This window comes from Telopea speciosissima, chromosome 4, assembly GCF_018873765.1.
Source record: "Telopea speciosissima isolate NSW1024214 ecotype Mountain lineage chromosome 4, Tspe_v1, whole genome shotgun sequence".
NCBI lineage: Eukaryota > Viridiplantae > Streptophyta > Magnoliopsida > Proteales > Proteaceae > Telopea > Telopea speciosissima.
The window spans coordinates 29314951-29342875 of NC_057919.1; the positions used below are offsets into that span (position 1 = coordinate 29314951).

General features: G+C 38.8%; 1 protein-coding gene across 1 annotated transcript; it reads left to right on the forward strand.

Moving 5' to 3' along the window:
* LOC122658479 (probable cyclic nucleotide-gated ion channel 14) lies at positions 1–27925 on the forward strand. The gene is made up of 7 exons (XM_043853455.1): positions 1–310; positions 416–1034; positions 10454–10666; positions 10871–11175; positions 15887–15998; positions 25797–26033; positions 27191–27925. The coding sequence occupies exons 1-7, from the start codon at positions 285–287 to the stop codon at positions 27923–27925; spliced, it is 2247 nt and encodes a 748-aa protein (XP_043709390.1). The 5' UTR covers positions 1–284.

Genomic DNA, 27925 nt, shown 5'->3' on the forward strand with positions numbered 1-27925 from the left:
AATCTTTTTCTGTAATCCAAAAAGTGTTTTGGGTTGTTTTTCTGAGAATCCCAGTTGGTATTACTGAAGAAATCCGCGGTAGAAAGACTGGAAATTCTGGGCCAAAAAGTGTTTTCCTCTTTTCAAGCTTCTCTCAGTTTATGCTGAAGAAAATATATGATTTGCTGTTAGATTCAGATATGCTTGCTGAGTTGTGGAGAGTGTGCTTAATCTCCTTGGCTTTGTGTTAACAAGACTACTGTTTTGATTTTTTTTCCCTATCTGGTCGTTGTGAGTGAGAAGGTATGGAGCTCAAGGAGAAGATAGTGAGGTAATTAGAATTGTGGTTTTTCTTTTTCCTGTGATTCTTTTCTTATTACTGTTGTTTTTGGGGTTTCGTCGTAATTGGTGTAATTAATGGGTTGGTTTTTAATAGGTTTTGTCCTGACGAAAAACAACACTCTGATGTGCTGTGGGAGAGAACTGATTCCCTTTGCCCTCAAACTCCCTCGCCCCTATACAAGGTTTCAGCTCCTCTGCTGAAATCTGATGGCCCAAATTCTGATGCCCATGGCCATGGTCTTGACAGAGGTGGAGGTGGAGGAGGTGTCAGAAGTAAAATTACTGGGAGTTTCAAACTTGGGAGGTCTAAGGTCTTTCCAGAAGACCATGAGCCATGGAAGATAAAGATACTTGACCCAGGCAGTATACTTGTCTTGCGATGGAACAAGTTTTTCCTGTTCTCGTCCTTGGTAGCTCTGATTTTAGACCCATTGTTTTTCTATCTGCCTGCTTTAGGGGGAGTCCAGGGGGATGTGAACTCAACATGCTTGGAGATGGATTTGAATCTAGGGATCGTTGTGACATGTTTCCGAACAGTTGCCGATCTATTTTATCTGTTGCACGTCCTCATAAAGTTCCGGACTGCATATGTAGCACCTACCTCCCGGGTGTTTGGGAGGGGTGAGCTTGTAATGGATTCTAAGAAGATTGCAAGGAGATATTTAAGAACAGATTTCGTCATCGATCTGGCGGCCACACTACCTCTTCCACAGGTTTGTTTTGCTTTTTTTTGACAAAGTTCCACTGTTGGTTATTTTTGTCCAGTGAGAACACAAATTGTTACTGGATGTCATTGATGTTGTAATAGCTAAGTCTTAGCTCATCATGAACTTGTATGTTATGATTTTGCCTCAGAGAGTTCATGGGAATTTTTATTCATTTCTGCCTTGACTGAATTTCGAAGTTGGGGCTGGAACCAAGTATGTGCAAAGGTTGCATTTTTAAGGTTGGTCTGTTAAGCCCCAGATCTTCTATTCTGTGATTAAGCAATTAGAAGCTAATGCTAACTATTGCTTATTGAAATTATAAAGAATGTGGGAAAATTGCTTTTTTCAGGGAAGATGATAGAAAAGAGCCACGAAGTGGTCCAAGCTGATAAATTTTTTTTTAAGCTTAAATATCAAAGTTATATTCCCAAACAATAGTTATCTGTTGGTGTTAATCCATATACTTTCCTCAGAATCAGCTAGTTAGAGAAAAGCTAAACATGAACTGAGATAACTATGATGATCTTGTGGGGGCGGTAGTAGTAGTTTGTGTGCCAAATGAAGATTCGAAGTGGCAGTAAGGTGTTTGTTCTCCAGAATATTAATGGTGCAAAAGCAGTCTATAAAGAATAATAGAATTGTAACAAGTGTCAAAATATAAACCTGATATACAACTATATACATATATACATATAAAATGGACATAGTACAGAGCACGGTTAATAGCTGTTCTCAGAGAACTATAATTGGACCAGTGTTTGGCATTGTGGTTTTAGTAGCTGATGAAACTAAAGTATGGGTAAGATGAAAATAGTTGGAAGAAATTCAAGGATTATTGATCAGCCCAAAAAAGGGAAAAAAAAATCATAGGAGTTGCAAGGACATATTTGGATTGCAATTCGAATCAGCTTATGTAGACTACTTTCATTTTTGTCTGATGAGCTGTTGCATTGTGCTGAGAACATGACTATGTTGTTCTTGCTGTGCTAAGATTTAGGAGAATTTTTGGGCAATGGACCAATTTGTTTCATGCCTCACAAGGTGTGGTGGAACAGCTCAATTTGGAAAAGAGCAAAGAGGTTCTGCGGCACGACACATGAGTTGTGCTTTGTATAATGCACACAAGTTTGGTGGAACAGCTCAATCATTGGAAGGAAAAAAAGAGATTCTGCGGCACGGCACATGAGTTGTGCTTTGTATAATGCACACAAGTTTTAAAAATCTAACTATGCACTTGGGTGTAAAAGGACATTTTGATGGATAAAAGAGTCATTTAACTGTAAAGACATTTGACTCTTAAGAATATCAAGCATTAAAATGTGATCATTAAAAAAAAAGTTCAAAAACCATGTTGATGTGAACTTCATACTAATTTGAATTTTATATTATGATAAGCAAACAACATTGGTCATCTTAATGTGTACACCTATAAATAAAGTTTATTAGTATAAGTATTCGTTTCTTCTTTGAAACAACATATTCCTTCTTTCTTTTATTCTAAGCTTTGTTGTTTTGGTCAAAATTGTCTCATCAGCCCTACGCTGAATTTTTGACTAAAAATATTTAAGGGAAAATTCAATAGATGGTAGGCTATATGGTTGAAATAGGCTGTGAAATTTACACGTAAACAATTCATGGGATGATCCACTTGACTCAAACTAGTGGACCATGAAAATAAATTTATTTACGTAGGGCTGTTAAATTTATTTATTTTTTATCTTTAAACATTTTCTTATTCTTTTATTATTAAAATATCTCTCTAACTTTATTTTGGTAAAATTCTTTTGTCTAATCAAGCATGTTCCAACTTGTGCCATGCCAAGCACATCTTTCTTGCACTATGTTGCATGTTAGAATCTAGGAATATTCTCAGAACATCACAATCTTACAAGTATTCCAGTAAAAGTACAACTCTGTCGATATCCAAACAGCCCCTGATTTAATTTCATGCTATTTTTCTCTGATTTTGTGAAATTCTGTCTTCATCTGTATATTTATCTAGTTTTATGAAAGTTATTTGTTTTTCCTATCCAAGAAAGAGGTGGGGGTGGGGGAGAAAAGAAAAATACTATTCTTGTTTTCTTGGTCTTTGTAAAATTCCGTGAATACTGGCTTGAGTCTGAGTGACTACAACTATCTTTATTTATAATAAAGAGAAGAACATTCTGGAATGAGTACAAGGACAGAAATACCCTTATGACTATTTTACCCCTGAACCCATATTACAACACTCCCCCTCAAGTTGGTGCATACATATCAAACATGCCCAACTTGCTAACAATAGGAAAAAATAACTTATTGCTGATCCCTTTGGTAAGGATATCAGCCAGCTGTTCACTAGACTGGATAAACGGATTACAAACTATTCCCTGTTCCAACTTCTCTTTGATAAAGTGTCGGTTAATCTCAACATGTTTGGTACGATCATGTTGAACTGGGTTGTGAGCAATGCTGATTGCTGACTTGCTGTCACAGCAGAGCCGCATTGGAAGGTCAACATTCATCCCCAAGTCTTGAAGAAACCCCTTGAGCCAGAGAAGTTCACAAATACCCTGTGCCATAGCTCAAAATTCAGCTTCAGCACTAGATCGAGCTATAACAGTATTTTTTTGCTTTTCCAAGTAGTTAGGTTCCCTCCAACAAATTTGCAATATCCGGATGTGGACTTCCTATCATTAGGACTGCCAGCCCAATCTGCATCAGTGCATGCCTCTATCTGGAGATGGTTATGTGGAGAATACAAGACTCCCTTTCCAGGAGAGGACTTAAGGTAACAGAGTATTCTGTATGCTGCTTCCAAATGAGAAGAGTGAGGATCATGCATGTATTGACTGATAACACTCACAACAAATGTGATGTTTGGTCGAGTATGTGAGAGGTATATCAATCGGCCAACTAGCCTCTAATAGCTACCCTTGTCCAGTTGTCCACTGGGTTACCTTTCTTACTCTTAAAATGTGTGCTGGGCTCAAGAGGGGTGTCTGCTGGTTTACACCCAAGCATCCCTGTTTCACTCAATAGATCCAGGGTATATTTTCTTTGGGAAAGAGATATGCCATTAGCTGAATAGGCAACCTCAATCCCTAGAAAATATCTTAATCTCCCCAAATCTTTGACTTCAAATTCGGTGCCCAAATATGTCTTCAGCTTCTGGATTTCTTGTGCATCACTACCCGTGATCACTATGTCATCAACATAGACAATCAAAATGGTCACTTGCTGTCCCATCTTTTTAACAAACAATCTATTTTGCTTATACCCATAAGCAACCATAGCCTTATGGAATTGGCCAAACAACCCTTGGTGACTGCTTCAGACCATAAAGAGCCTTCTTCAACTTGCACACCTTTCCCTAAGTCTCTGAAGAGGTAAAACCAGGAGGTATCTCCATGTAAACATCTTCTTCCAAATCTCCATGTAGGAATGCATTCTTCACATCAAGTTGTTGGCGTTCCCATCATCGATTCACAGCACAAGAGATGATAACCCATACAGTATTCATCTTTGCTACAGGAGCAAAGGTCTCTTGATAGTCAATTCCTTGGGTTTGGGTAAACCCTTTGGCTACAAGTCTTGCTTTGTATCTTTCCACTGAGCCATCAGTCTTGTATAAAGACCCATTTACAACCAATCGGTTTCTTTCCAAGTGGAGGACTTACCAAATCCCAGGTTTGATTCTTCTCAAGGGCAAGCATTTCTTCATTCATTGCATTCTTCCATTTCTGTTCGGCTATTACTTCCTGCCAATTGTTAGGGATGGAAGCAAAGGATAAAGAAGATACGAAAGCATGGAAAGCAGGAGTTAGAGAGTTATATGACACAAAGTTGGAAATAGGATGCTGTGTACAACTCCTTTTTGGTTTCTGAATATCAATGGGTAAATCAAGACTTGGATCAGAAGGTGGCTTACCAGATACATGACTAGGAGCAAGACTTGGAGCAGGAATAGATGCCGATTGTGTAGGGTCGGTGGTGGTGGTCTCTTTGTACTGAGGGCCATCCAAAGGAAAATCAATTCCCTGAGTGTAAGTTTGCACATTAGTCTTCGCATTATTCTCCCCCTCCACCTGTTGCTCAATTTGTCCCACTTCTTGTTCTTGACTTGTAACTCCATCTTTTAGTTCAACCGAGACATCCTTTATAGTAGGTATCTCAATGTCCATGGGAGCAATCAGCGAGACCTCTTCACTACTTAGAATCTCCCCCTGCAGAGGTACCGGCTGTTTAAAGTAAGCCTCAGACTCCCGGAAGATGACATCCATAGTGACAAACACCTTTCGTGTAGGAGGATAATAGCATTTATACCCTTTCTGGGTAGCTGAGTAACCCAAAAAAACGCACCATAGTCCTTTGGGATCAAACTTGCCGTGTACATGGTGATTCCTGGCAAACACGACATAGCCAAAGACCTTTGGAGGCACAACAAAAGTGGATGTCCCAAACAATATGTCCAAGGGACAGCGGCCACCTAAGACTTGAGAGGGAAGCTGATCAATAAGATAGGTGGCTGTAAGGATAGCATCACCCCAGAAGCATGGAGGAACAGCCATAGTAAACATAAGAGAACGAGCAACCTCCAAGAGATGTCTGTTCTTGCGTTTAGCCATTCCATTCTGAGCAGGAGTGTCAACACAAAGAAGTTTGGTGTATGATTCCATGGCAATCCAAATAGGAGCGAAAGGCACCATCCATATACTCTTTTCCATTATCTGGGCAGAGAATCTTCACCTTGGCATTGAACTGGGTTTGGACCATTTTATAGAATAGATTGAAACAAGTGAAGATGTCACTTTTACTATGCATTAAATACACCCAATTTGTCCTGCTAAAACAGTTAATGAAAGTGACAAACCATCTAAATCTAGAAGTAGACATACATCAGGCAGGGCCCCACACATCTGAATGTATCAAACCAAAAGGCACATTGCTTCGATTATCAGAAATAGGAAAAATGCTTCTAGTTTGCTTTGCCAAAGTGCAAGCATCATAAGAAAAATTATGTTTATTACACCGTTTCACTAGACTTGGAAATAAATAAAATAAAACTCCTATAGGAGGATGGTCCAAATGGCGATGCCAATTATTCAACTCAAATAGCGTAGAATCAAAATCAGAAGATGCTGGTTGAGATGTCAAAGCTGCCCGGGAATTGTCAAGCATGTACAGACCACTAACCACTTTACCACATGCAATCGTACTGTCCGTTGCCAAGTCTTGAAACAAACAATAGGTTGGAAAAAATGTTACTTTGCAGTTTAAATCCTTAGTTAGGCTACCAATGGAAAGCAAATTAGTAGTAAACTTCGGAACATGTAAGACAAAGGAAAGGTTAAGAGAGGAAGTTCAATGGACAGATCCCTTCCCTGAGATAGGAGAAAGAGACCCATCAGCAACACGAATCTTGTAATGACCAGAAAGAGGAAAATATTTGGAAAAAACAGAGGAAGAACCTGTCATATGGTCGGTTGCCCTTGAGTCAATTACCCAAGAATCGGGCATGACCGAGATGCAGTTCCCACCAAATGAAATACCTGTGGAAGAAGAGGAATTTGGATTGGTAGGCAGAGACAAAGCCGAGGCAGCCATGGAAGGAGATACTGATGCCGAAGAAGATGGGTCCAATTGATTCACCATATCCCGAAGATTTTGCAATTCAGCCACAACTTGGGAAAGAGATTGATCAGGCTGTTCGTTAGAAGTTTCCTGATGAGCACGGGTGTTACTTGGCCGATTGGAACCACCCTTCCCACGCCCGCGAGTCTCTGCAGACCGACCATGAAGCTTCCAACATCGGTCTTTGGTATGCCACTCCTTCCCATAGTGATCCCATTTAATGGCTGGGCGACCAAATGTCCGATCAATACTAGTAGACCGGGAAGAATTTTCTCGGGAAGCCTGTGAACCAAAGATAAGAGCCGATCATTCCTAAGTAATAGGATGAACCATGGCTGTATGCCTACTGTCCTCAGCCGAGTGAATCACATAGGCTTGCTCTAGAGATGGAAGTAGGTCTCGGTTCAAAATATTGGCACGGATCTAATCAAAGTCAGTATTGAGGCCGGCCAAAAAATCAAACACACTTAAGCCATCCTCCCACTTACGGAAGGCCGTGGAATCAACATTGCAGGTGGCAGTGAATGTGCCCAGAAAGTCCAACTGCTGCCACATAGTACACATGGTATTGTAATACTGAGACAGAGACAACTCCAACTGCTTGGTAGAGTGGATTTTCTGACGAAGCTCATAACATTAGGCAGCATTCCCAACTTGAGAATAGGTGTCCTTGGCGGTTTTCCAAATCTTTGCAGCCGAATCAAGGAGATAGCGCCCGACAATAACTTGGTCCATGGAATTAACCAGATATGACATAACCAAGAAATTGAAGTTCATCTACCGATCCTGTGCAGAACCAGTCTTATCAGGCCTGACCTGAGTGCTTGTGATGTAGCCAGAGAGACCACAGGAACCAATCGCAAATAAGTAGGAGCGAGACCATAACAAATAATTACTGCCATTCAACTTGATGGGATTCACCGGAAACAGAATGAAGTCACGTTGCGACGAACCATCAGAACCAGATGAGGCAGAAGAGATCTCAGAGTTGTCAAGCATGATGACTGGTAAAAAAATACAGAAATAAATCCCCCCAAAAATTTAGAACATAAGGAGGGAAAGGTAAAAAACCCTTGGTGATCTTGGCAAGGAGGGAAAAAGCCTCTTGCGAGAGGAAAAAGAGAGAGCGAGAGGCCTGCGGGCTGGAGGAAGTGACGGAAGGTGGTGGAGAGGCTGGTGGAGCCTGTCGGTGGTGGGGGAGGGGCTGTCGAGGCCTGGCGGAGGTCGCAGAGGGTGGTGGAGGGGCTGGTGGAGGTGGCGGTAGGTGGTGGATGGGCTGGCGGAAGGTGGAAGAGGGCCTGCTGCTTGCGGTGGTGGCTGGCCTTAGGGCAGAATCACGATGGAGAAGAGAGAGAGAAAAAAGAAAAAAGAAAAAAAACTCAATTCCATATCCCCGGAATATTTTTGGCTCTGATACCATGTAGAATTCCGTGAATACTGGCTTGAGTCTGAGTGACTACAGCCATCTTTATTTATAATAAAGAGAAGAACATTCTGGAATGAGTACAAGGACAGGAATTCCCTTATGACTTTTCTACCCCTGAACCCATATTACAAGAGTCTTGAATATTTTCGACTAAAAATGGGCTCTTTTGGAGGTTGCTTTATTCTCAGTTTTTTTTTCTTCCTTTTATTCCCCCTCCCAGTGACATTGGCTGAGCCGTTGTATTTCCTCTGAGATAATGTTATGGTTGAACAAGATCTGATAGGCCAGAAGATGTTCCCACCAGTCTCTTCTCTAGGTGTGGCTGGTGGAAAACTGGTCAACCGTCTTAGTTTGACTGTCATTTTACAAGAACTGTATGATGCTCTGCTTTTGAAGTTTTGAGGTGTCTTGGCTGTCCTCAAGTTATTTTTGTTATCCGATTTACATATTGAATACAGCCTAGCTGCTGGTATGAATGTCCCAGACCATTCTTTTAAAACCAGGAAAAATTCCAACATTCTGAAATTTTATTCATACTATGATGGATACCAACATGGTGCGAATTGAGGAAAGAGAGATACTGCAAAGTGACTATTTTAGATATCTTGGGTCAATCATAAATAAAGAAGGTGACATTGAGGATGATGTTTCACAAAGAATTAAAGTGGGATGGATGAAGTGGAGAGGTGCGTTCGGAGTGCTGTGTGACCGACGTATTCCTTTAAAGCTTAAAGGAAAGTTCCATAGGACTGTTGCACGACCAACTATGATGTATGGGGCGGAATGTTGGGCAGTTAAGAAGTGTCATATTGAGAAGCTTTGTGTAGCAAAGATGAGGATGTTAAGTTGGATGTGTGGAAAAACTAGTAAGGATAAAGCAAGGAATGAATGTATTAGAGCTGACTTGGGAATTTTCCCGATCAATGACAAACTCCAAGAGAGTCATTTGAGGTGGTATGGTCATATCTAATGGAGGCCTAGGGACGTTCTAGTAAGGAGGAGTGATATAATCCCGATTGAAGGAGCTAAAAGAACTAGGGGCAGGCCTAAAATGACCATAGGAGAAGTTGTGAGGAAAGACATGCATAGTCTAGGTCTTTTTCCAAGTATGACCTTGAATAGAGCCTATTGGAGGTCAAGGATCCATGTAGCAGACCCCACTTAGTTGAAATTATCTTGACTTGCTGGGATGTGCCTCTTTCCTCTTACTTTCACCTCTCATCTTTCATTTTTCAGCTTACATTTTTCATTTTTCATCTCATTTTTTTAGACCTCTTTTCCCATCCCTACCTTGTTTTGTTTGGATCCATGTTGTCTACCCCATTAAGTTGGGATAAGGCTGAGTTTGTTGTTGGTTGTGGTGCAATGGTTTAAGTGTCTACTTAAGTTTCAGTTATAGTGGGTTTACAGTTGTAATTTGTAAATTTCACGGTCATGAGAAAGGATTCTCAGGCCTGCAGTCAATGATTCTTTTTGTTGGTCCAACCATCAACCCAACAGTCCTTAGTAGAAATGTCTGACATAGAGTTGGTAACCTCAGTTCAAGGGATGGTGTTCGTGGAAGATTATGTCTTTTGCTATCACTTGGTGCATAAACTTTGGCTTTCGTTGACATAGTGACAGATTGAGTGAGGTTCCCCCCCCCCCCCTCTTCTTTTTTTGAGGGAATAATCTCCCAAAGAATTTAGGTTTTCTCATTACAGCAATAAATTTGTCATCTTTAGTTACTAAAGAAAATGGAAATTAATAATTATTTTTTACCACTTCTCAGAAAAAGAAAATTTTTGTACCATTTACAGTGTAGAGTAGTTTATTTGCTCTTTGATCTTAAAAAATGATGGGATATTCCTTTTTCATACTCTGAAAATAAAAATGGTTGTTCATTTGCTAGTTAAAATTTTCTCGGAATCTAAGAAAATGATTGTTGCTGCACCTGTCTATCCCTTTTGTCAAAATGTTTGTAACCAGATGCATGTTGTGTCTAAGGCTACTGGGCTTGTAGATGGCCTGGGCTCCCACATTGCCATGAGATGTCTTATCTGTCTTATGCTCAGAAGATTGGGGCTGGCCTTTCTAAAAATGTCATGATGAGGGATTTTCAACTATCTGATTGGAACATTGTTTTTAAGCCCTAAAAATCTTATTTTCAGTTTTTTGGGGCTGATGCAAAAGTTTCTCTTGGTGAGCACCTAGATATGCTTTCTTTTTCATTTTTTAACTGTCCAAATAAAGGCTAATTAATTGCAATAATATACTCATGCCGATTTTTTAGTATGATTTTGAAGGCCTCTACTCTTCTTTCTGTTAGTATTTATTTGACCCTCAAACTTAGTCAGCTATAAGGGTAGAGCAAAAGTTTAACTGCAAACTTTTTTTTTGTGTGCAGGTTGTCATTTGGTTTATAATTCCAGCAATTAGAAGCTCCCACACTGATCATACCAACAATGCCCTTGCACTCATTGTACTGCTCCAATATATTCCAAGATTATATCAGATTTTTCCTTTGAGTTCAGAAATTATTAGGGCTAATGGAGTAATCACAAAGACTGCCTGGGCTGGGGCGGCATATAATCTACTACTCTACATGATAGCCAGTCATGTATGTACTTTCTGTTCCTTTTTATTTAGTTTTTTTGTTTGTTCTTACATCGCACAATTTCTCTATGCCTTTTTTTTTTTTTTGGGGGGGTGGGGGTGGGGGTTTCACTGTTCTAGAATGATACTGTTTCATACTAAGTAATTTTTTTTGTTGCGCTTTTCAAAGACTAGGATCCTGATTTGTGGTTCCATTTCTACTTTGTAGGTTTTAGGGGCATCGTGGTACTTGCTGTCAATTGAGCGGTACACAACATGCTGGAAAAATGAATGCAGAAATGAAGTTGGCCCTTTAAAGTGCAGTCTTAGTTATTTAGACTGTGAATTTTCGCAGAACAATGATCGCATGATTTGGGCAAACAGTACAGTTGTGTTTAATAACTGTGATGCCAACAATAACAATATCACTTTCAATTATGGAATGTTTGCAAATGCACTGACTAATAATGTTGTCTCCTCAACATTCCTTGAGAAATACTTCTATTGTTTGTGGTGGGGCTTACAAGTCTTAAGGTAATCTTATATAAAACTTTCTGCACTGTTTTTATGCTCTAGAATGCTAATATCTTTGCAAGTGAACAAGAAGCACTTAATTTTCTAAGGGCAAAATCTGTTTGTAACCAAGGTGGTAGCAAGTTAGCAACAGATGGTTGTAACACATTTTTTTTTTCATTTTTTATTCCTGATTATTTTATCACTATCTTCTTTTTTAGTGGGTTTTTTTTTTTTTTTGGTTGTAATTTCCCCCTTCCCTCTCCCCTCCCGCCCTGTCCCTACCCTTGTGTGCACCCCTCCCAGCTAGTCCCTCCCACCCCCACCCCCCTGTTACACCCATGCGCTCACCCTCCTTTGTACCATCGAGGAGAGAAAATTCTCTTTCTCTCTTGTAGAGTATAGTGGAGTACCATTGAGGAGGATATCATGGATGGGCGAGTAGACGAGTACCAGAGTGGGTGACTATTTGTTAATTTTCTCTTTCTTGAGTCTCCGAAGCTTCAACTTGCACAGGCTAATCATGAATTCTGTCATCAAAATTTAGCAAGACTAGAATGGGAGATAAACTCAGAGGTTCATTGACATTCTTTTTGTTTCTTCTCCAATTTCTAGTTTCAGAGAGCTAGCCTACCCTTTTATTTTATTTTTTTGGATGGGTAAGTCTACCCATTTTTGATCTTCTTCAAGAGTTCTATCTATCTAAGAGTTACTGAATTATCGGTTTGGTTGGATAGGTTGAGTTCATGAATAAAGTCGAGTTGAGTGGGAGATGAGCTTGAGGTAAATGAGCAGAGTGTTGTACCAAGCAGGGTTGCAGGCGATGCAGGGAATTAAAGACCATTCCTCCAAGTGTGACTCTGGCCTCTTTGTCTTCCTCTTCCAAATAGATGGGGATCCCATTTTGGGTTTTGTTTCTCTTCTTCCTCACTGGATTCCTTAATGGTTCAAAACACAAAAAAAGTCAAAAAGGATAAACACCTCTGTATAACAAATCCTTGGGTTCTGAACAGCCCCAATCCAAAAAACACGGCGGCGCGGCCTTATTCCTTAATCGACCCATTCAGCAACTTCTATCTTCTTGATCCACTAAGGGAATTCTGAATGAAATCTTGCCTTCACATTTCGAACCCATCCGTTCTACTGTACGCTACCCACCCCCCCTTTTTGAGAAGGAAGAGGCGCCTAGGATAAACAGAAAGACCTTATCCGGAATTGCTTATAATCTCTGGGAATGATACTTTAGGAATTGCTTAAGTAAAGGATTATTTACATCAGCACTTTCAGATGAAGGACTTGGGTAATCTCAGATATTTTCTTGGCATTATACTTCGACATAAAAAAGGTATCGGTCTATCACAACGGAAGTATGTGTTAGACCTGTTATTTCAGACTGGTATGCTTGCCTCTAAAGTCTAAACCAGTGGATACTCCTATGGATCCCCATCAAAAGTTTAGTTCTATTACAAATGGAGATTTTGACGATGTACACAGGTATAGAGGACTAGTGGGGAAGCTGATTTATTTAACTTTTGCTCGGCCTGACATAGCCTTTGTTATTGGAGTCATTAGCCAGTTTATGCAGTCACCGAAAAAGATCCACTGGGAGGCAACTTGTAGGATCTTGAGGTATCTAAAGGGGGCTGCAAGAAAGGGTCTCGTTTATCATCCTCATTAGAATGCTAATCTGGTAGGATATTCTGATGCTGACTGGGCTGGTGCAGATGGTAACCGGAGGTCTACTATTGGTTTTTGTACTTTTGTTGGAGGTAATCTAGTCATGTGGCATGGCAAGAAGCTGACCACTGTGGCTAGATCTAGCACTGAGGCAGAGTATTGAGCTATGGCTCATACTACTAAGTTGATGTGGTTGCGTTTTCTTCAAGAGTTGGGATTTCCTATTGCTCATCCTATGGCAATGTACTGTGATAACCAAGCTGCTATCTACATTGCTAGTAACCCTGTGTTCTATGAGATGATTAAGCACATTGAAGTCGACTATCATTTCGTGCAGAATGCTGTCATGAAGAAGTTGATTGTTGCTCCCTTTGTTTAATCTACTAATTAGCTTTGTGATATGTTCACTAAGCCTCTCTTTGGGCCTAGCTGCTGGAAGAATTGTGTCAAGCTGAGCGTAGGAGATTTGTATGCTCCAGCTTGAGGGGGAGTGTTAAAATCTACCGATTAAGTTGCAAGGGGTACATGGCCATATTTACCACGGGGGTACATATGTGTCATGTTTTTCCTCTTTGTAACTTGCGACATTATTTGCTAGGTAGTTTTCTGCTTTAGTAGTTTCTAGTTAAGCTGTTTCCTAGTTTGAGTCTGATTTAGATGCCTACTCTAAGTTGTAATCTAGGTATATTTATATGGTTAAGGGATGAGCTAAGAGTTCACCCATTGTCTTCTTAATGATATCATATGTCAATAAGCCCACAGTTCAAAGGCTTTGGAGTTCCGTAATGAAAGTTTGGCACATTGAACTGAACTGTGTAGCCAAAAAATTATGGTTTATATAGGCAAAAATATGACAGTAGAAATCTTGTAGGGTCATTTTTTCACCATAGTTCTTACCTGGAATTAACAAGTAAATTGGGTAAAATCTAAATCCAGCCATGAGTTTTATGGAACCTGGACTAGGTTACTTCCTGCTGTAATATCTCTAGACCTCCAGGCACAAGGTCACCAGCAAGTGAAGGCATTAGCTTCTGTTGATAGACTGATACCCTGTCAATTAAGATATACTCAAACGTCTCAACTCTAGTAGACCTGAGATGCTTTCTCTCATGCTACGGAAGGGGTTACATCAGGGCTTGCAAAGGATATCAAGATTCCAACTCCCTTAAGACTCACTATCAGCTATCCAGACTCAGGCTCCATGTAAGATTTGACCAGCTCCACTCATCCTGTATTTGGTCAAGATCCTGGGTTAGTGCAAGTCATGGTTATCCTCATTGGATACAATGTGTGGTTTGCAATTTTTGTTTTTTAATTTGTGAAACCAATTATATATTCGAACTGATCTTGAATTAGATTGAAACTGATTAAACCATTTAGCAAGAACCAAACAATGAATAATGACCGAACAACCAAGTATTTAATGGTCTTGGTACTAAAGAATTGGGACTGATTGGTTGGTTGGTTGGTTCAAATCTAGGTCTTTAGTGGCCGAAATCAATTAGGAACCAAATCGATTGACTAAAACCAAACTGGTTTAAACCTTTAGTTATAATATAGTAATCTCAAGGTCTAAACCTATATCCAAAGGCATTTGATTAAAAAAAAAAAAAACTTATGATATTCAAAATTAACAAATAAAAAAAAAATTTCTTCATAATTTTTCATTTAAAATCAAGAGAGTAAAATAAAGGTTGCAATAAAATGAAAAGATTTTGTTTTCCTAACTAGTTGCAATGCAAAAGTTACTTGTAAAACATCATTTTTTTTTGAGTGCCAAAAAGATTTATTAGTTAAGTTGTAATCAGCAACTAAGTTAACATAGTTAGATTAAGATTTATATTTTCTATTCAGAGTAGGAATCTATTTCATTGTTTCTATTTAAACCATTGTAGAGCCTAGACTCTGACATGTTTTGATGAAATAAAGTATGGAGTTTGCTCTGCAACTTGAGAGATTCAACCTGAGGGATTCAGCATTGGTGTGAAGCCAAGAGGACAGAGAGATTCTGATCCGTGTTGGTGTGAAGCCAGCTTATCTTCTTTTTATTCTTATCTCTGTTTTACCTAATTCAGGTACTGTTACTTCCAACCATCGATTGACTATTGTGATTGCCAATTTTATACTCTGATTTATTAAGTTTAAGTCCTCAGACCAGTCTACAGTTATTGGAGTCTTGGAGAACAAACCCTGCTATTATTAACTCCATTATTCCCAGATTTCTAGAACCAGGGTACCCTGTTTTTAGTTCCTATTTCAGTTTAAAAGATTAGTAACCGCGGGCTGAACCCTTGATCTGACTAGGGCCATCTTTGGGGGATTTCAAGGGGTGACCAGGACTAGAATTTGACGTGGTTATTGGCGCCTTCTGAGGGCTGTAACCTAAGTTGCTTTAAAATCATTGTTTTCTGAAAATTTTCAATCCCAGAATTTTGGTTTTCAAAATTAGTTTTATCCTAGCCACTTGATTCTAATTGTTTGGGGGGGGGGGGGGGTTTGGATTAGATTGCTCAAATTGAGAATCAACCCAAGTTTCATCCAACTCTGATGGTCAAATTTGATTTAATTTGAATTTTCTATATAAGGATCTCAGATTCCCGAAATTCTTTTTTCCATATTTTTCTCAATCTATCCATTGGATTGTTCCCATATTTTGAAGATAATTCCCTATATCTGTGATTGGTTCCTAGAGTTTGGCTCTCATCTGAAAAAGTTGAATTTGTAGGTTAAATTTGGATGTTTATTTGGGTTGGGTTGAGTCTTCTTCTATTCCATCGTCTCTCATCTGTCATCTGCTTCTTCTTCTTTTCCTTTGATTGTTTATCTGGTTTATTAGATCTGATATTGTCACAGTTTCATTATATTTTTAGACGATTGATGAAATCATAAAAATCTCTAAAATATAGTTGTTGTACTTTATTGCTGGATTTCATCATGTCTTTTCGAATAAAGTATTTATGTTACTTAAAAAAAAATTCTATGTAATCTAAATCTGCTGGCTGTCTTGTGTAGATTCCAAGTTGTGTTACATCTGATTTTCTTTCTTATTTTTCAGTTCATATGGGCAGACTTTGGTAACAAGCATGTATATTGGGGAGAATTCATTTGCCGTACTTATTGTCATTTTGGGTCTGGTGTTATTTGCCCATTTGATTGGGAACATGCAGGTATTTGATAAGGCCATATATTCTTGCTTCTATTTATTTTTCAAGTGACTCTTTAGTTATTTAATAATTTAATTAAGGTATTTTAGCTCCGTATGATTCGAGGGGGTTGTAAGTCACTAGCTGTTCACTTTGAAGGGCACTTGTTTTTTTGGCAGAATTGTGGCAGATGTATTCTTAATGTAGCATGTTACCTCCAAGTGATACATGGGTACACCCAGGATGTACTTGCAGAACCCATGTGTCAACAATGTGGAGTCATAGTTACACAAACTATGAAGAGATACCTAATTCTTTCTGTCCATGTCCCTGCAACTTTGATTTGGTGAAACTGTGTTACTTGTCTCCATGCCCAGCAACTTCAACTCGGGGGTGTAGCCAGGATTCTCTTCTGAGTGGAGTGTAAACTATACCATCTATTGGTGATTTGGTGTGGCTAAGGGGTGAAAATCTGGGCTCCATTTCTGCTCCATTATCATATTTTTCATTTTTTCAGTGATATCATTTCCCTAACCTGTTAGAGAGAAATATTTAATGGTCCATATGGTGCCATAAGTACACTTTGTTAATCTTTTGTCATAGGATAATTTATACTCGTTACCCTATACCCATTAAGATTTTCTTTCTAGAGATTAAACTTAGTTTCTGCTTAACCAACCAAGGTATCCAACCTACTAGGTGGTTAAGATTATCAAACTGGGCCAGTCATTGGTTTACTAAGTTATTTGATAGACAACAGAAGAATTTATTTCCGGAAAAAAAACATCTAGAGTAAAAGATAGGCTAAAGCCTAACACCACTGAAAATCTGCATGATAATAGTAAGGCCCCAAATACAAGGACTGACTGTTGACTGTTCACACCCCCCTCTTCGAAGTCAGCATATCGGCAATTTTAGTAGATCTCTTCCTCCAAGAGAAAGGAAACTCTTGGTGACATAGGGCTCTAGCCTTCCTAATGAGAGAGAATGAGAGAGAATGAGAGAGATAATGTCACAGCCCTCACCTACTGCTGGCTTTGAAGCCAACGAATGACCAAAGATGACTAGAATACTTACTTCCACAAGCACATTTGATTTACAATGCATAATATGAGTAGCCCTCACCTACTTTCACCTGTGATTGTATTATATAATGTTTATAATGTATATGAGTATGCTTATATGATTTGGAACACACTGACAAAAAAGTATACTCTTGACGATGCCGGGAGTAGAAAATATGTGATTGACAACTTTTTGAATTTTCAAATGAAGGATGGTGATTGTATCTCTTTCCAAATTGACAAATACCAAGTCTTAGTTGGTAGGTTGTCGAAGGAGAATATTGTTTTACCTGACGAATTTGTGACTGGTTCATTAATAGAAAAATTACAAACTTTTTGGAATGCTTTCAAACTCAATATGAAGCATAAAAGGAAGGATTGGTTATTTGATTAAGTGGTTGTTCGCATAGAGATTAAAGAACAAAACCGAGCCCAGGACCAAACGAAGAATCCCAAACACAAGGCCAATTTGGTTGACAACGAAAAACGAACGTCTTCTAAGAAACTGAAGATGGAAGATTTCAATAAAAAGATGGGCAATTGTTTTGCATGTGGTAAGTTGAGACATTACAATAGGGACTGCCAAAAGAGAAAGAAGAAGATAGAGACTTTTGACAAGGCAAAGACAAATCTCACAGAAGTTGATGTTTTTGTAGCCATAGTTACTGAGGCTAATGCTGTTGAGAAACCCAATGATTGGGTGATTAATACATGAGCTACTAGGCATATAACAAGGGACAAAAGTGTATTTATGAATTATTCTATCATTATCTCTAATGAAAAAGTCTTCATGGGAAATTCTCAACATTCGCAGATAATTGGCGTGGGACAAGTAGCTTTGAAACTTACTTTAGGAGAGTTTTATTTTGAAGGATGTACTATATGTACTGGATATTCGTCAGAATTTGATTTCGGGACCTCTACTAAATAAGGATGGGATGAAATTGTGTTTTGAATCTGATAAGTGTATTATCATTAAAAGTGATGTGTTTGTTTGGGAAAGGTTACCTTAAATGGAAAATAAGCCAAGTGCTAGTTCGGTTTATTTTGTTGACTCATATGATTTATGGCATAATAGACTAGGACATTGTATTTCATCCTATGTTCGTAAAATTTCAAAAGTAGGGCTGATTAATATTGATCTTAAATCAAATATCGTTAAATGTCTTATATGTGTAAAGACAAAGTTCTCTAAAAAACCTTATAAATCGGTGACAAGGCAAAGTGGCCTTCTCGATTTAATACATATGACTTATGCAACTTTAAGTCGTATTAGTCTAGGAGTGGAAATAGGTATGTAATTACTTTTATTGACGACTTTTCTAGATATGTCATGATCCATCTTCTTAGGACTAAAGATGAGGTGGAAAACACTTTTATGTCCTTTAAACCAGAGGTAGAAAATCAACTGAGTAAAAAGATTAAACGTCTTAGAACCAATAGGGGCACTGAGTACGGTACCACTAGTCTCGCTAAATTTTGTGAAATTAATGGTATTATTCATGAAACAATAGCTCCTTATCAACCCGAGTCTAATGGAGTGGTAGAAAGAAAAAACCGATCATTGAAAGAAATGATGAACTCCATGTTAATAAGTTCGGGTTTACCGCTTGATATGTGGGGAGAAGCTATGTTATCTGTGTGTCATATTTTGAATAGAATACCCCACAAAAAGGCCGGGTTATTGCCTTATGAATTATGGTTTGGATACAAACCGAGTTTAAAACATTTAAAGGTTTGGGACTGTTTGGCTAAAGTAGCAATACTAGAGCTGAAGAAAAGAAAATTAGCTCCAAAGACTTGTGATTGCATATTTTTAGGTTACACGAAACATAGTTCGGCATATAAATTTTTCGTTAAAACCGTAGAGGATGTGTTTGAAGAAAACACTATAATAGAATCCCGAACTGCCAAATTTTTCGAAAATGTATTTCCTTTCAAGTCTAAGTTACCTATAAATATGGATGATGGTATTAACTCTAACTCGGGAAAAGAGTGTCAATAAATAATGACCCGTTACCAGTTGAAGAAAGTCAACTTGGAAAAGGTAAAAGACAAAGAAAGTCTACTTTTACAGGAAATGAGTAACTTATCTATTTAATAGACAAAGATCCTCTAACCTATAAAGAAGCCGTAACCTCTCCAGATGCCGTTTTATGGAAAGAGGCAATCCAAAATGAATTAGATTCTATCATATCTAATCACACTTGGGAATTAGTTGACTTACCACAAGGTTCTAGAATATTAGATACTAAGTGGATTTTTTGAAAGAAAAACTAACATTCGATGGGTCGTTGGACAAGTTCAAAGCAAGACTTGTTGTTAAAGGCTTTCGACAAAAGCAAAATGTTGATTATTTGACACTTTTGTACCGGTGGTTGGAATTGCTTCTATACAAGTTATGATGGCTGTAGCATCAATATATAATTTAGTAATACATCAAATGAATGTAAAAACAACTTTCTTAAATGGGGATTTAGAAGAGGAAATATTTATTGAACAACTGGAAGGTTGCATTGTACAAGGACAAGAACACAAAGTTTGTAAACTTGTGAGATTTTTGTATGGACTAAAACAAGCACCTAAGCAGTAGCATGAGAAACTTGTTACAATATTTTTATCAAATATATTTCTCATAAATGATGCAAAAAGGTGTTTATATAGTAAGTTCAACCATGGTAAATGTGTATTTATCATACTTTATTTAAATGATATGCTGATTATGGGAACGAGTTTAGACATAGTGAATCAAACAAAAAACTCCTGATGTCTAACTTTGATACAAAAGATATGGAGGAAGCTCATTTGATTCTTGGAATCAAGATCATCAGGAAAGAAAATGAGTTCATTTATCTCAAGCTCACTATGTTGAAGTCATGCTTAAAACGTATGGATATGTTGATTATCCAACAATTAAAGTGCATTTTGATGTTGAATGTCATTTAGAGAAAAATATGGTTGAACTTTTATGTAAAAAGAAATATTCTCAAATTATCGATTCAGTCTCATATTTAATGAACAGTATAAGATCTGACATTGCATTAGCTGTTGGAAAGTTGAGTCGATTTACTCATAGACCAAGTAAGAAACATTGACATGCTTTGTAAAGGCTACTAATATACTTGAAGGGTACTATCAATTATGGTTTACATTATAGTGGAAACCCATCTGTCTTAGACTCTTAGAAGGATACTGTGATGCCAATTGGATTTCAGATACAAAAGAATCATTGACTACTAGTGGTTATGTTTTTACACTAGGGGGTGGAACGATTTCATGGAAGTCGATAAAACAATCCTGTGAAATAGGATCCACCTTGGAAGCGGAGTTCGTGGCTTTATAAAAATCTGGAATTGAAGCCGAATGGCTTAGAAACTTGATGGCAGATATATCGTTGTGGGCAAAGCCGGTACCCTTGATATCGCTACATTGTGATAATCAGGCAGCCATTGCTAAGGCAAAAAGTAAGGTGTACAATGGGAAAAGAAGACATATCTTTCCTAGACACAATCTTGTAATGACAATACATAAGTGAAGGAACGATACCTATCGACTTTATGAAGTCAGAAAGCAATCTGGCGGATATATTCACAAAACCTTTGCCTACAAAGATTATACACGATATATCTAAAGGAATGAGCTTAAAGCCTGTGGCATAAAGTCATGTGATGGACCCCAACCTATGTGAAGAGAAGGCTTATTCCTAAATTAGGTTCCAAGGGTAACAACGAAGTCAATGGATGACTTTGCTACTATATATTGCCTATTCTGGTTAGATAGTTAAAGTAGTACCACCCCAAAGAAAGGAGGATGAGTAATATACTCTTAATTAAGTTGATTCTCATAATTTTTTCTTTTGGGGGGGGGGGGGTGTTGTAAATTGTGGTGCATACTGTGGGCTGACCTAAGTGGATGTAGGAGGTGGGAGCCACCTACCGATGAGAGTTTTATAGGCGAACTCTCTAAACATCCATGAGACCAGGATAGGTGACAAGGTCGGTTAAAAATGTCTATATTTAAAAGGGATGATTACTAAGGTTGACTAGTAGGATATCGCTAGTGAGCAAGTCGGCTACGCCGATGAGGAAAGGTTTAAGAAGTCTGACTTCACCCATACTCTGTAGTGTAGTTCATCAGACCTAGTGTAGGTTCAAGTTCGATAGACACCTGCAACGATGTGTCCTATTGAGTCTAATACGCTCACTAAACTCATTCATGTTTTATTGGTGTTTCAAAACTTGTGGGGGATTGTTGTATTTTATTTGTTTTTAGAATAATGTTTGAAAGTGTCAAAACACTTTCCCTCCTTTATTTGAATTTCGCATTTGGTAGTGTGAGCTAAAGCAACAAAGTTTGTTTCTTTTAGTCTCACATTGGAAGTGGAAGAAAGGTTTCTCAAGTTTATAAGTAAGGATTGGAACCACAGGGATGGGGTTCAAGAGAGAGGTATCTCATATAAGGTGAGTGGTTGGGTCCGAGTGCTTTTAAATCACGTGCGCGCTCGCCTAGACAGGTCATGGTCAAGGCTGAGGCTGGGGCCAGGCTCGGGTATGGGTGTGGGTTGAGCTAAAAAATATCTTTTTACTTCAGCTTCAATTGAAGAGTTGCATCTTGCATCCATATATGGAGATACCTCTAGTACAAACCCAAGCAGGCAAAGGTACCTATGCGTATACAAAAGTACATCACTTGTACCTATACATATATGTGAAGGCACAATAGGTACCTGTACGTATGGATACATACCCATACGTACAGACCCCAGTAAACCTACAAATAAGGGTGAAAACTCAACAGAAACATATCTGTGTGTGCTCTCCGAACCTGTTCTCTCTCTCTCTCTCTCTCTCTCTCCCTCTCTGCTACTGTCTGCAAATACAAATACAGACAGTATTCCATTGTATAAACAGAATCAGTACAGTACGAATTCCTCTCCTCTGATGTTGTATAAACAGTGTTCTCTATCATTGTTTGTAACAGGTTTTTGGGGCTGCTTTGTTGCTTTTTTTACTGCTGTTCGTAGCCTATCCTTGCTCTTCCATATCACTATATTAGTCGAAATCTCTGTGCAAAAGACATTCGATTAGTGGTTGAGTTATCTTAGAGGTAAAGCACAAGAAACCCCTGTTGCACTTATATAGGGGGCGTTTCAGACCTTAAGGACAACGTCTACTTTGGTGTGTCTCAACCAGTTTTTATTGTTCGTGTGCTACTACAACTTGGCGATATCATCTTCATCAATTTGCTGTTACTTGAACTTGTAAGTTGCTGTGGACCACACTACTAATCAAATACCTATTTTCATACACCCTTAGGACCCCCACTTTTGGGCCTGATAATTCAGCCCATTACAAATAAAACCCAAAAAAATTAAAAGCTCATACTCAATAGATATCAAAATAGGACTAAATATTTGGATTGAGCCTACATTAATAATAGTATTGCATAGTACCTTGGAGGTTCTCCAAATACCAAGGCTGCTCCCCCTCATATCATGTTATATATAACCAAAAATCCTAAGAATTTAGAGGGCAATTGCCTCCCCCCTTTGTCAGGTTCGACTCCGCCTGAGAGGAAACTCCCTGGTGAACATGGGGGCCCCAGTATCTCCCGGTTCGTGTGTGTTGCGGGGTCATACACGAGCCCTGGGGGATTTAGTAGGCCAAAGGCCGGATACCTCCTGTTCCAAAAAAAAAAAAAATCCTAAGAATTAATAGGGCAATTGCTTCCTGGGTCCATGCATGGTTTCATCTGAGTGCAGGTTTCACTATGTTTATCAGCAAATAACCAGTGGAAGTAAACTGCTTCTAAGGCCTGATGCAGTGGCCTTATCATGGCTAGACCAGCATGACAAGAACTAAAACCCAGACCAAGGCAAACCGGACCCAAACCGGATTTTTGGTCTGATAGGATTGGTAAGGATCATAGTTATCACGGCTACCAGGCAATCCAAGGGGTCACCTTGGCGCCCTAGACATGCAGTATATGACTATGTAATATAGCAATGATAATTTTATATAATTATGCTTATATGCAACATAGATCCATATCAATGCTATGATATGATCATACTAGTAATGACCTAATATGAGAAAGCTTACATATAATAAACAAAGCATAGTATATAATATAACCATATTCATTAAAAAATAAAACAATAAACATAAATCAACATAAACTTGTGAAGTGTTGACAAGGCACGTCGCCTTGGACCCAAGAAAGAGTCTAAACACCTAGGCGATACCTTGACAACTATTGTAGGAATTGATATTGTAGTATTTTATTTTATTTTATTCTGTTTTATATGGTAGGAGTTAGTTTCCAGTTTCCTAGTTTGTTTCAGTTTCTTTCTTTGAGTTAACTTCAGCCTATATATGTATTCAATTGATAGAGAGTGAAAAATTAATACTGGAATACACATATAGTTGATGTTGCAGTTACCGTAACTGGGAGCCAAGAGCTGTCTGCATAGTTTTCTTCTCTTCCCCCATTGATCCAATCTTCCCTTCTGAGTTAAACTCATAATTGTCAAGGCGAATAGGCGACCCAAGGCATTGGAGGGGCACCTAGGCGCCCTAGGCATACAGTTTATGACTATATGTAATATAGCAATGATAATTTTATTAAATTATGCTTATATACAACATAGAAGGCATATCAATACAATATGATATAATTATGTTATTAATAACCTAATATGAGAAATCAACATATAATAAACAAAGTATAGGATATAATATGAACATATTTATCGAAAAACAAAGCAATAAACATAAATCAACGTAAACTCGTGAAGTGTCAACAAGGCGTGCTGTCGCCGTCGACTCAGGAAAGAGCCTGGATCGCCTAGGTGATGCCTTGACAACTATGGTTAAACTTTTTTCCCTATAAGGTATGTCCTTTGTATTGCTTCTCCACTGTTGTTCCTTCATTCCGTCTTCCTTTCTGTCCTATCTTTTCTTCTTTTCCTTCTCTGATTTGCTTAGCGGTACCAACAGCTCACTGTAGTTGGACTGACCTCCCTCATCCTCCTTTCTTCCTGAAACTTGGAGTGTGAATCTCATTCCTTAGGCGATCAAATCCCTTGAGTCTCGGTCCTTACGACCCTCTATATTGTGAGAATCAAACTGAAACTGGGCCTGGTGCGCCGTCTTCTCTTAGGTTTGCTAGAGATTTGGATCTCTTTCGTTAACTGGTTGTTTGCACCATTAGGGTTTGCATTTGGTGGGATATTGGGTTAGTATCCTTGGCCTGAATTTTCATTTGGGGAGGATTAGTGGTGTGAGAGAATCTCACCTAAATCGCTTCTGTCCTACCATAAGATCTCCCATCGAGATGTTGCAGAAGGGTTTCCTCGAAATAACATTTAAAGGCTCTATTTTACTAATTACAAATTAACCCTCCTTTAATTTGAATTTCAATATGCTATTTTTTTTTTCTGAAATTTCAGCAAAACCCCTTTCCTTTCGACTTTGATTATTAATTAGTCCTTGTTACTGTTTCCCTTTCATTCAGAGGTCCTAAATGTCAGATTATTTACAGAATTTCCACCACTGTTATAATTGAATTCTATTTGTTTGGGTGGGCCCATATAGACCAAATTTAGGGTCCCGTGACCCAGTTCGCATCAAGGCTATATTAAAATCCAGTAGTGAGACTCCATTCTAGAAGGATCTTAGGGGTAGAATGAGAAAATCTAAGTACATGAATAGACTATCTTGTTGGAGGAAAGCTTGTGGAGGCAAGAGTATGTGGCAGAATATGGGCTTTCTGCTATTGGTTGGGAAAATTTATCAGTGACTTCATTATACGGGACTGGGGTTTGGAAGAGGATATGGAAAAGAAGGCTGAACTTATAAAAGGGAGTTGTTATAGGGTCGGTGGAGGGGTTTGCCCCCGCATTATCCATTATCCTCCAGTCCCAATTTTAGTAGCCTTCTCTTTGTGGTTGGCACCTCTAGAGAAGGTACTGACAGTTGACTAGTTAATGCACATGGATTGCAGCTACCAAGCAGGTGTATACTATGCAAAGAGTTTGAGGTGCCAGTTGACCACCTATTGATTGGGTCAGGGGTGCCTTTGTGGATCTGTTTGGGGTCAGATGGGTCACAGTGTCCACCACTATTTGGTCAAACTATGATAATTGCATGGTCCAGGGTCCCTTTAACATAGAGTTTGCAAGTCGTAGATGGTCTTCTTGCAATATTTGGTCCTTTATGGAGGGAGAGCAACAAATGGTTGCTAATGCAGTCGACAATCACCACACTACTTTCTGGAATCAGAATGACTGAAAGTGATTCATTTTGCCTGTATTTGTATAATAGTTGCTGCTCATGTACTATGATGAACCACATATTTTGTGTGCTATCTGTACTATTTAATCAATTAAACTACTCTTTGGATAAAAAAATTAATTAAATTTGAAGATGGGATAATAATGTTTTAAATGATTGATGCCTTTTAGTAATTTATCAACATTCACATCTTTATTTATTTGGCTGTACGGTGAACTGAGATGGTGAAGCCCTATCTCCCGCAGTTATTTATTTTAACTCACTTTCTAGATGTGCTCTCATTTCTGCTGGGTAAAGTACACTAGTATCCTCCTTCGGTTTCTTAGATACATCTATATCCAACTGAATGGTGATCTTGGCAACGCATGATGGATCCTTTCCTTATTTCCTTGCTTGGATTTGTCATTGCCTTTTGTTTTTCATGGTCTTATTGTACATGCTTTGACTTATTGTTTCTAGTGTAGACCTACTTGCAATCCCTCAGCCAAAGGCTTGAGGAGTGGAGACTTAAACGGAGGGACACTGAAGAATGGATGAGGCATCGCCAACTTCCTCAAGATTTGCAGGAACGCGTTCGAAGATTTATTCAATATAAGTGGCTTGCAACACGAGGAGTTGATGAAGAGGCTATCCTCCATGCCTTACCAACTGATCTCCGTCGAGACATCCAACGACACCTATGTTTGGACCTTGTTCGGCGGGTATGATCATCCCTTTATGCGTAATGTGGTTACATTCTTTCAGATTGGGTAAGCTCATGGTGGGTTCAGGTTGGGTCCAAAATAGGCCAAATCATGATTTTATTCAAAGCCCCGAGTATTGTTAGCCTTTTTTTCACTCTTCTTTCCCTAATTACTCTTTTCATTGGATTTCTCCACAATTATCTCCTCCATGGTCCCCATTCTGTCTTTGTTCTTAGCTGTCTGTGGGCCAGGTTTTGGTTAGCTAAACCTGACGTGTTGCATTACCATTGTCCCCTGTTCAGTATCTAGTCTTGCAAATCTGTAAGTTTACCAGGATCCATCGAATGTTTTCCCTATTTTAAGAGAACACCATGGTCAAGATAACATGAAAACTGTACTTGAGATTTTTCCATATTACTTATGGAATACAGCAGAGTTCTTGTCAGCCAAACAGTTCTAACTGTCTGGATGTAACCACCTGCACTGTACTCATTGTGGGCTCTCAAATAATCAAATGTTCAAAAGAATGAGATTAACATAATTTTTCTTGATAGGCCAAAAGACTAGGATTAACATATAATCTGGAACATTGATTTGTTTAATTTGGGGGAGGGGGGGGGGGGGACTTAATGTGAGTGTGGTCCATTTCACTTTTTTTTTTGCAGCAATCAATGCTTACCTAATTGTTCCCTTTCCTTATAAGTTATAACAAAGGATGCCTGCGCAACATGAGGGAAGCTGTTCTTTGTCTCCTTGAAATGCATTTGCATACTTGATTGTTTGTAAGTGGTACACCCAAGTTGGGCTCAGATCTTGCTCCTATTCAATTGGATACCCTATCATACGTCCTTGATTATATCTTTCTTTGATGGCTATGACCACCTTGCTTAAAATTGGAAGATAAAAAATAATATCAATGATCTCTCAATCTAATTCACGTATTTATCCTGGTTAATTACCTTAACTTCTCTGTTGGACCAAAGGATGGAATCAGAGCATTAGACCACAATTGGTTTTGGGGTTAGGAACCCATGGAGTGGTGGGTTCCATGTTATACTGAATTTGCTGCATATGTGCATGTCATATATGGGGATAGCTTCTCTTATCTGTAAAACCAAAATTAAAATTTAATTTCTTAATTAACTTATTTATTCTGTTTTTTTTTCCATTGGCAGGTCCCCTTTTTCTCACAGATGGATGACCAGCTACTTGATGCCATATGTGAGCGCCTTGTATCCTCCTTAAGCACTGAAGGTACCTACATTGTACGTGAAGGTGACCCCGTAACTGAGATGCTTTTTATCATCAGGGGAAGAGTGGAAAGTTCTACCACCAATGGGGGAAGAACAGGTTTCTTTAATTCCATTACTTTAAGACCAGGTGATTTTTGTGGTGAGGAGCTGCTTGCATGGGCTTTGCTTCCAAAGTCGACTGTTAACTTGCCCTGTTCCACAAGGACAGTAAGAGCGCTTACTGAAGTGGAAGCCTTTGCCTTGCAAGCAGAAGATCTCAAGTTTGTCGCCAACCAGTTTAGGCGCTTACATAGTAAGAAGCTGCAGCACACTTTCCGCTTCTACTCACACCATTGGAGGACGTGGGCAGCCTGTTTCATACAGGCTGCTTGGCGTCAATACAAGAGGAGGAAGTTGGCAAAGGATCTCTACATGCAGGAGGCCTTGTCTTTCTCTTATCCATCAGGTGAGCAATCAGCTGTTGAGACAGGACAAGAGGGAGAATACTCTGCTGCTTCAACGATTCCCTCCAAAGCACAACAAAATCTTGGGGTCACAATATTGGCTTCAAGGTTTGCTGCAGGCACAAGGAGGGGAGCTCAGAAGCTCAAGGGTGTTGAGATTTCCTTACAGAAGCCTGAAGAACCTGATTTCTTTATCGGGGCTGACGATGATTAG

What these genes read in the sequence shown, in the direction of transcription:
- LOC122658479 (XM_043853455.1), top strand. Translation starts at nt 285, where the DNA reads ATGGAGCTCAAGGAGAAGATAGTGAG. An exon ending in CCACACTACCTCTTCCACAG is followed by an intron (nt 1,035 to 10,453) that starts GTTTGTTTTGCT and finishes TTTTGTGTGCAG; the next exon opens with GTTGTCATTTGGTTTATAAT. An exon ending in TCTACATGATAGCCAGTCAT is followed by an intron (nt 10,667 to 10,870) that starts GTATGTACTTTC and finishes TCTACTTTGTAG; the next exon opens with GTTTTAGGGGCATCGTGGTA.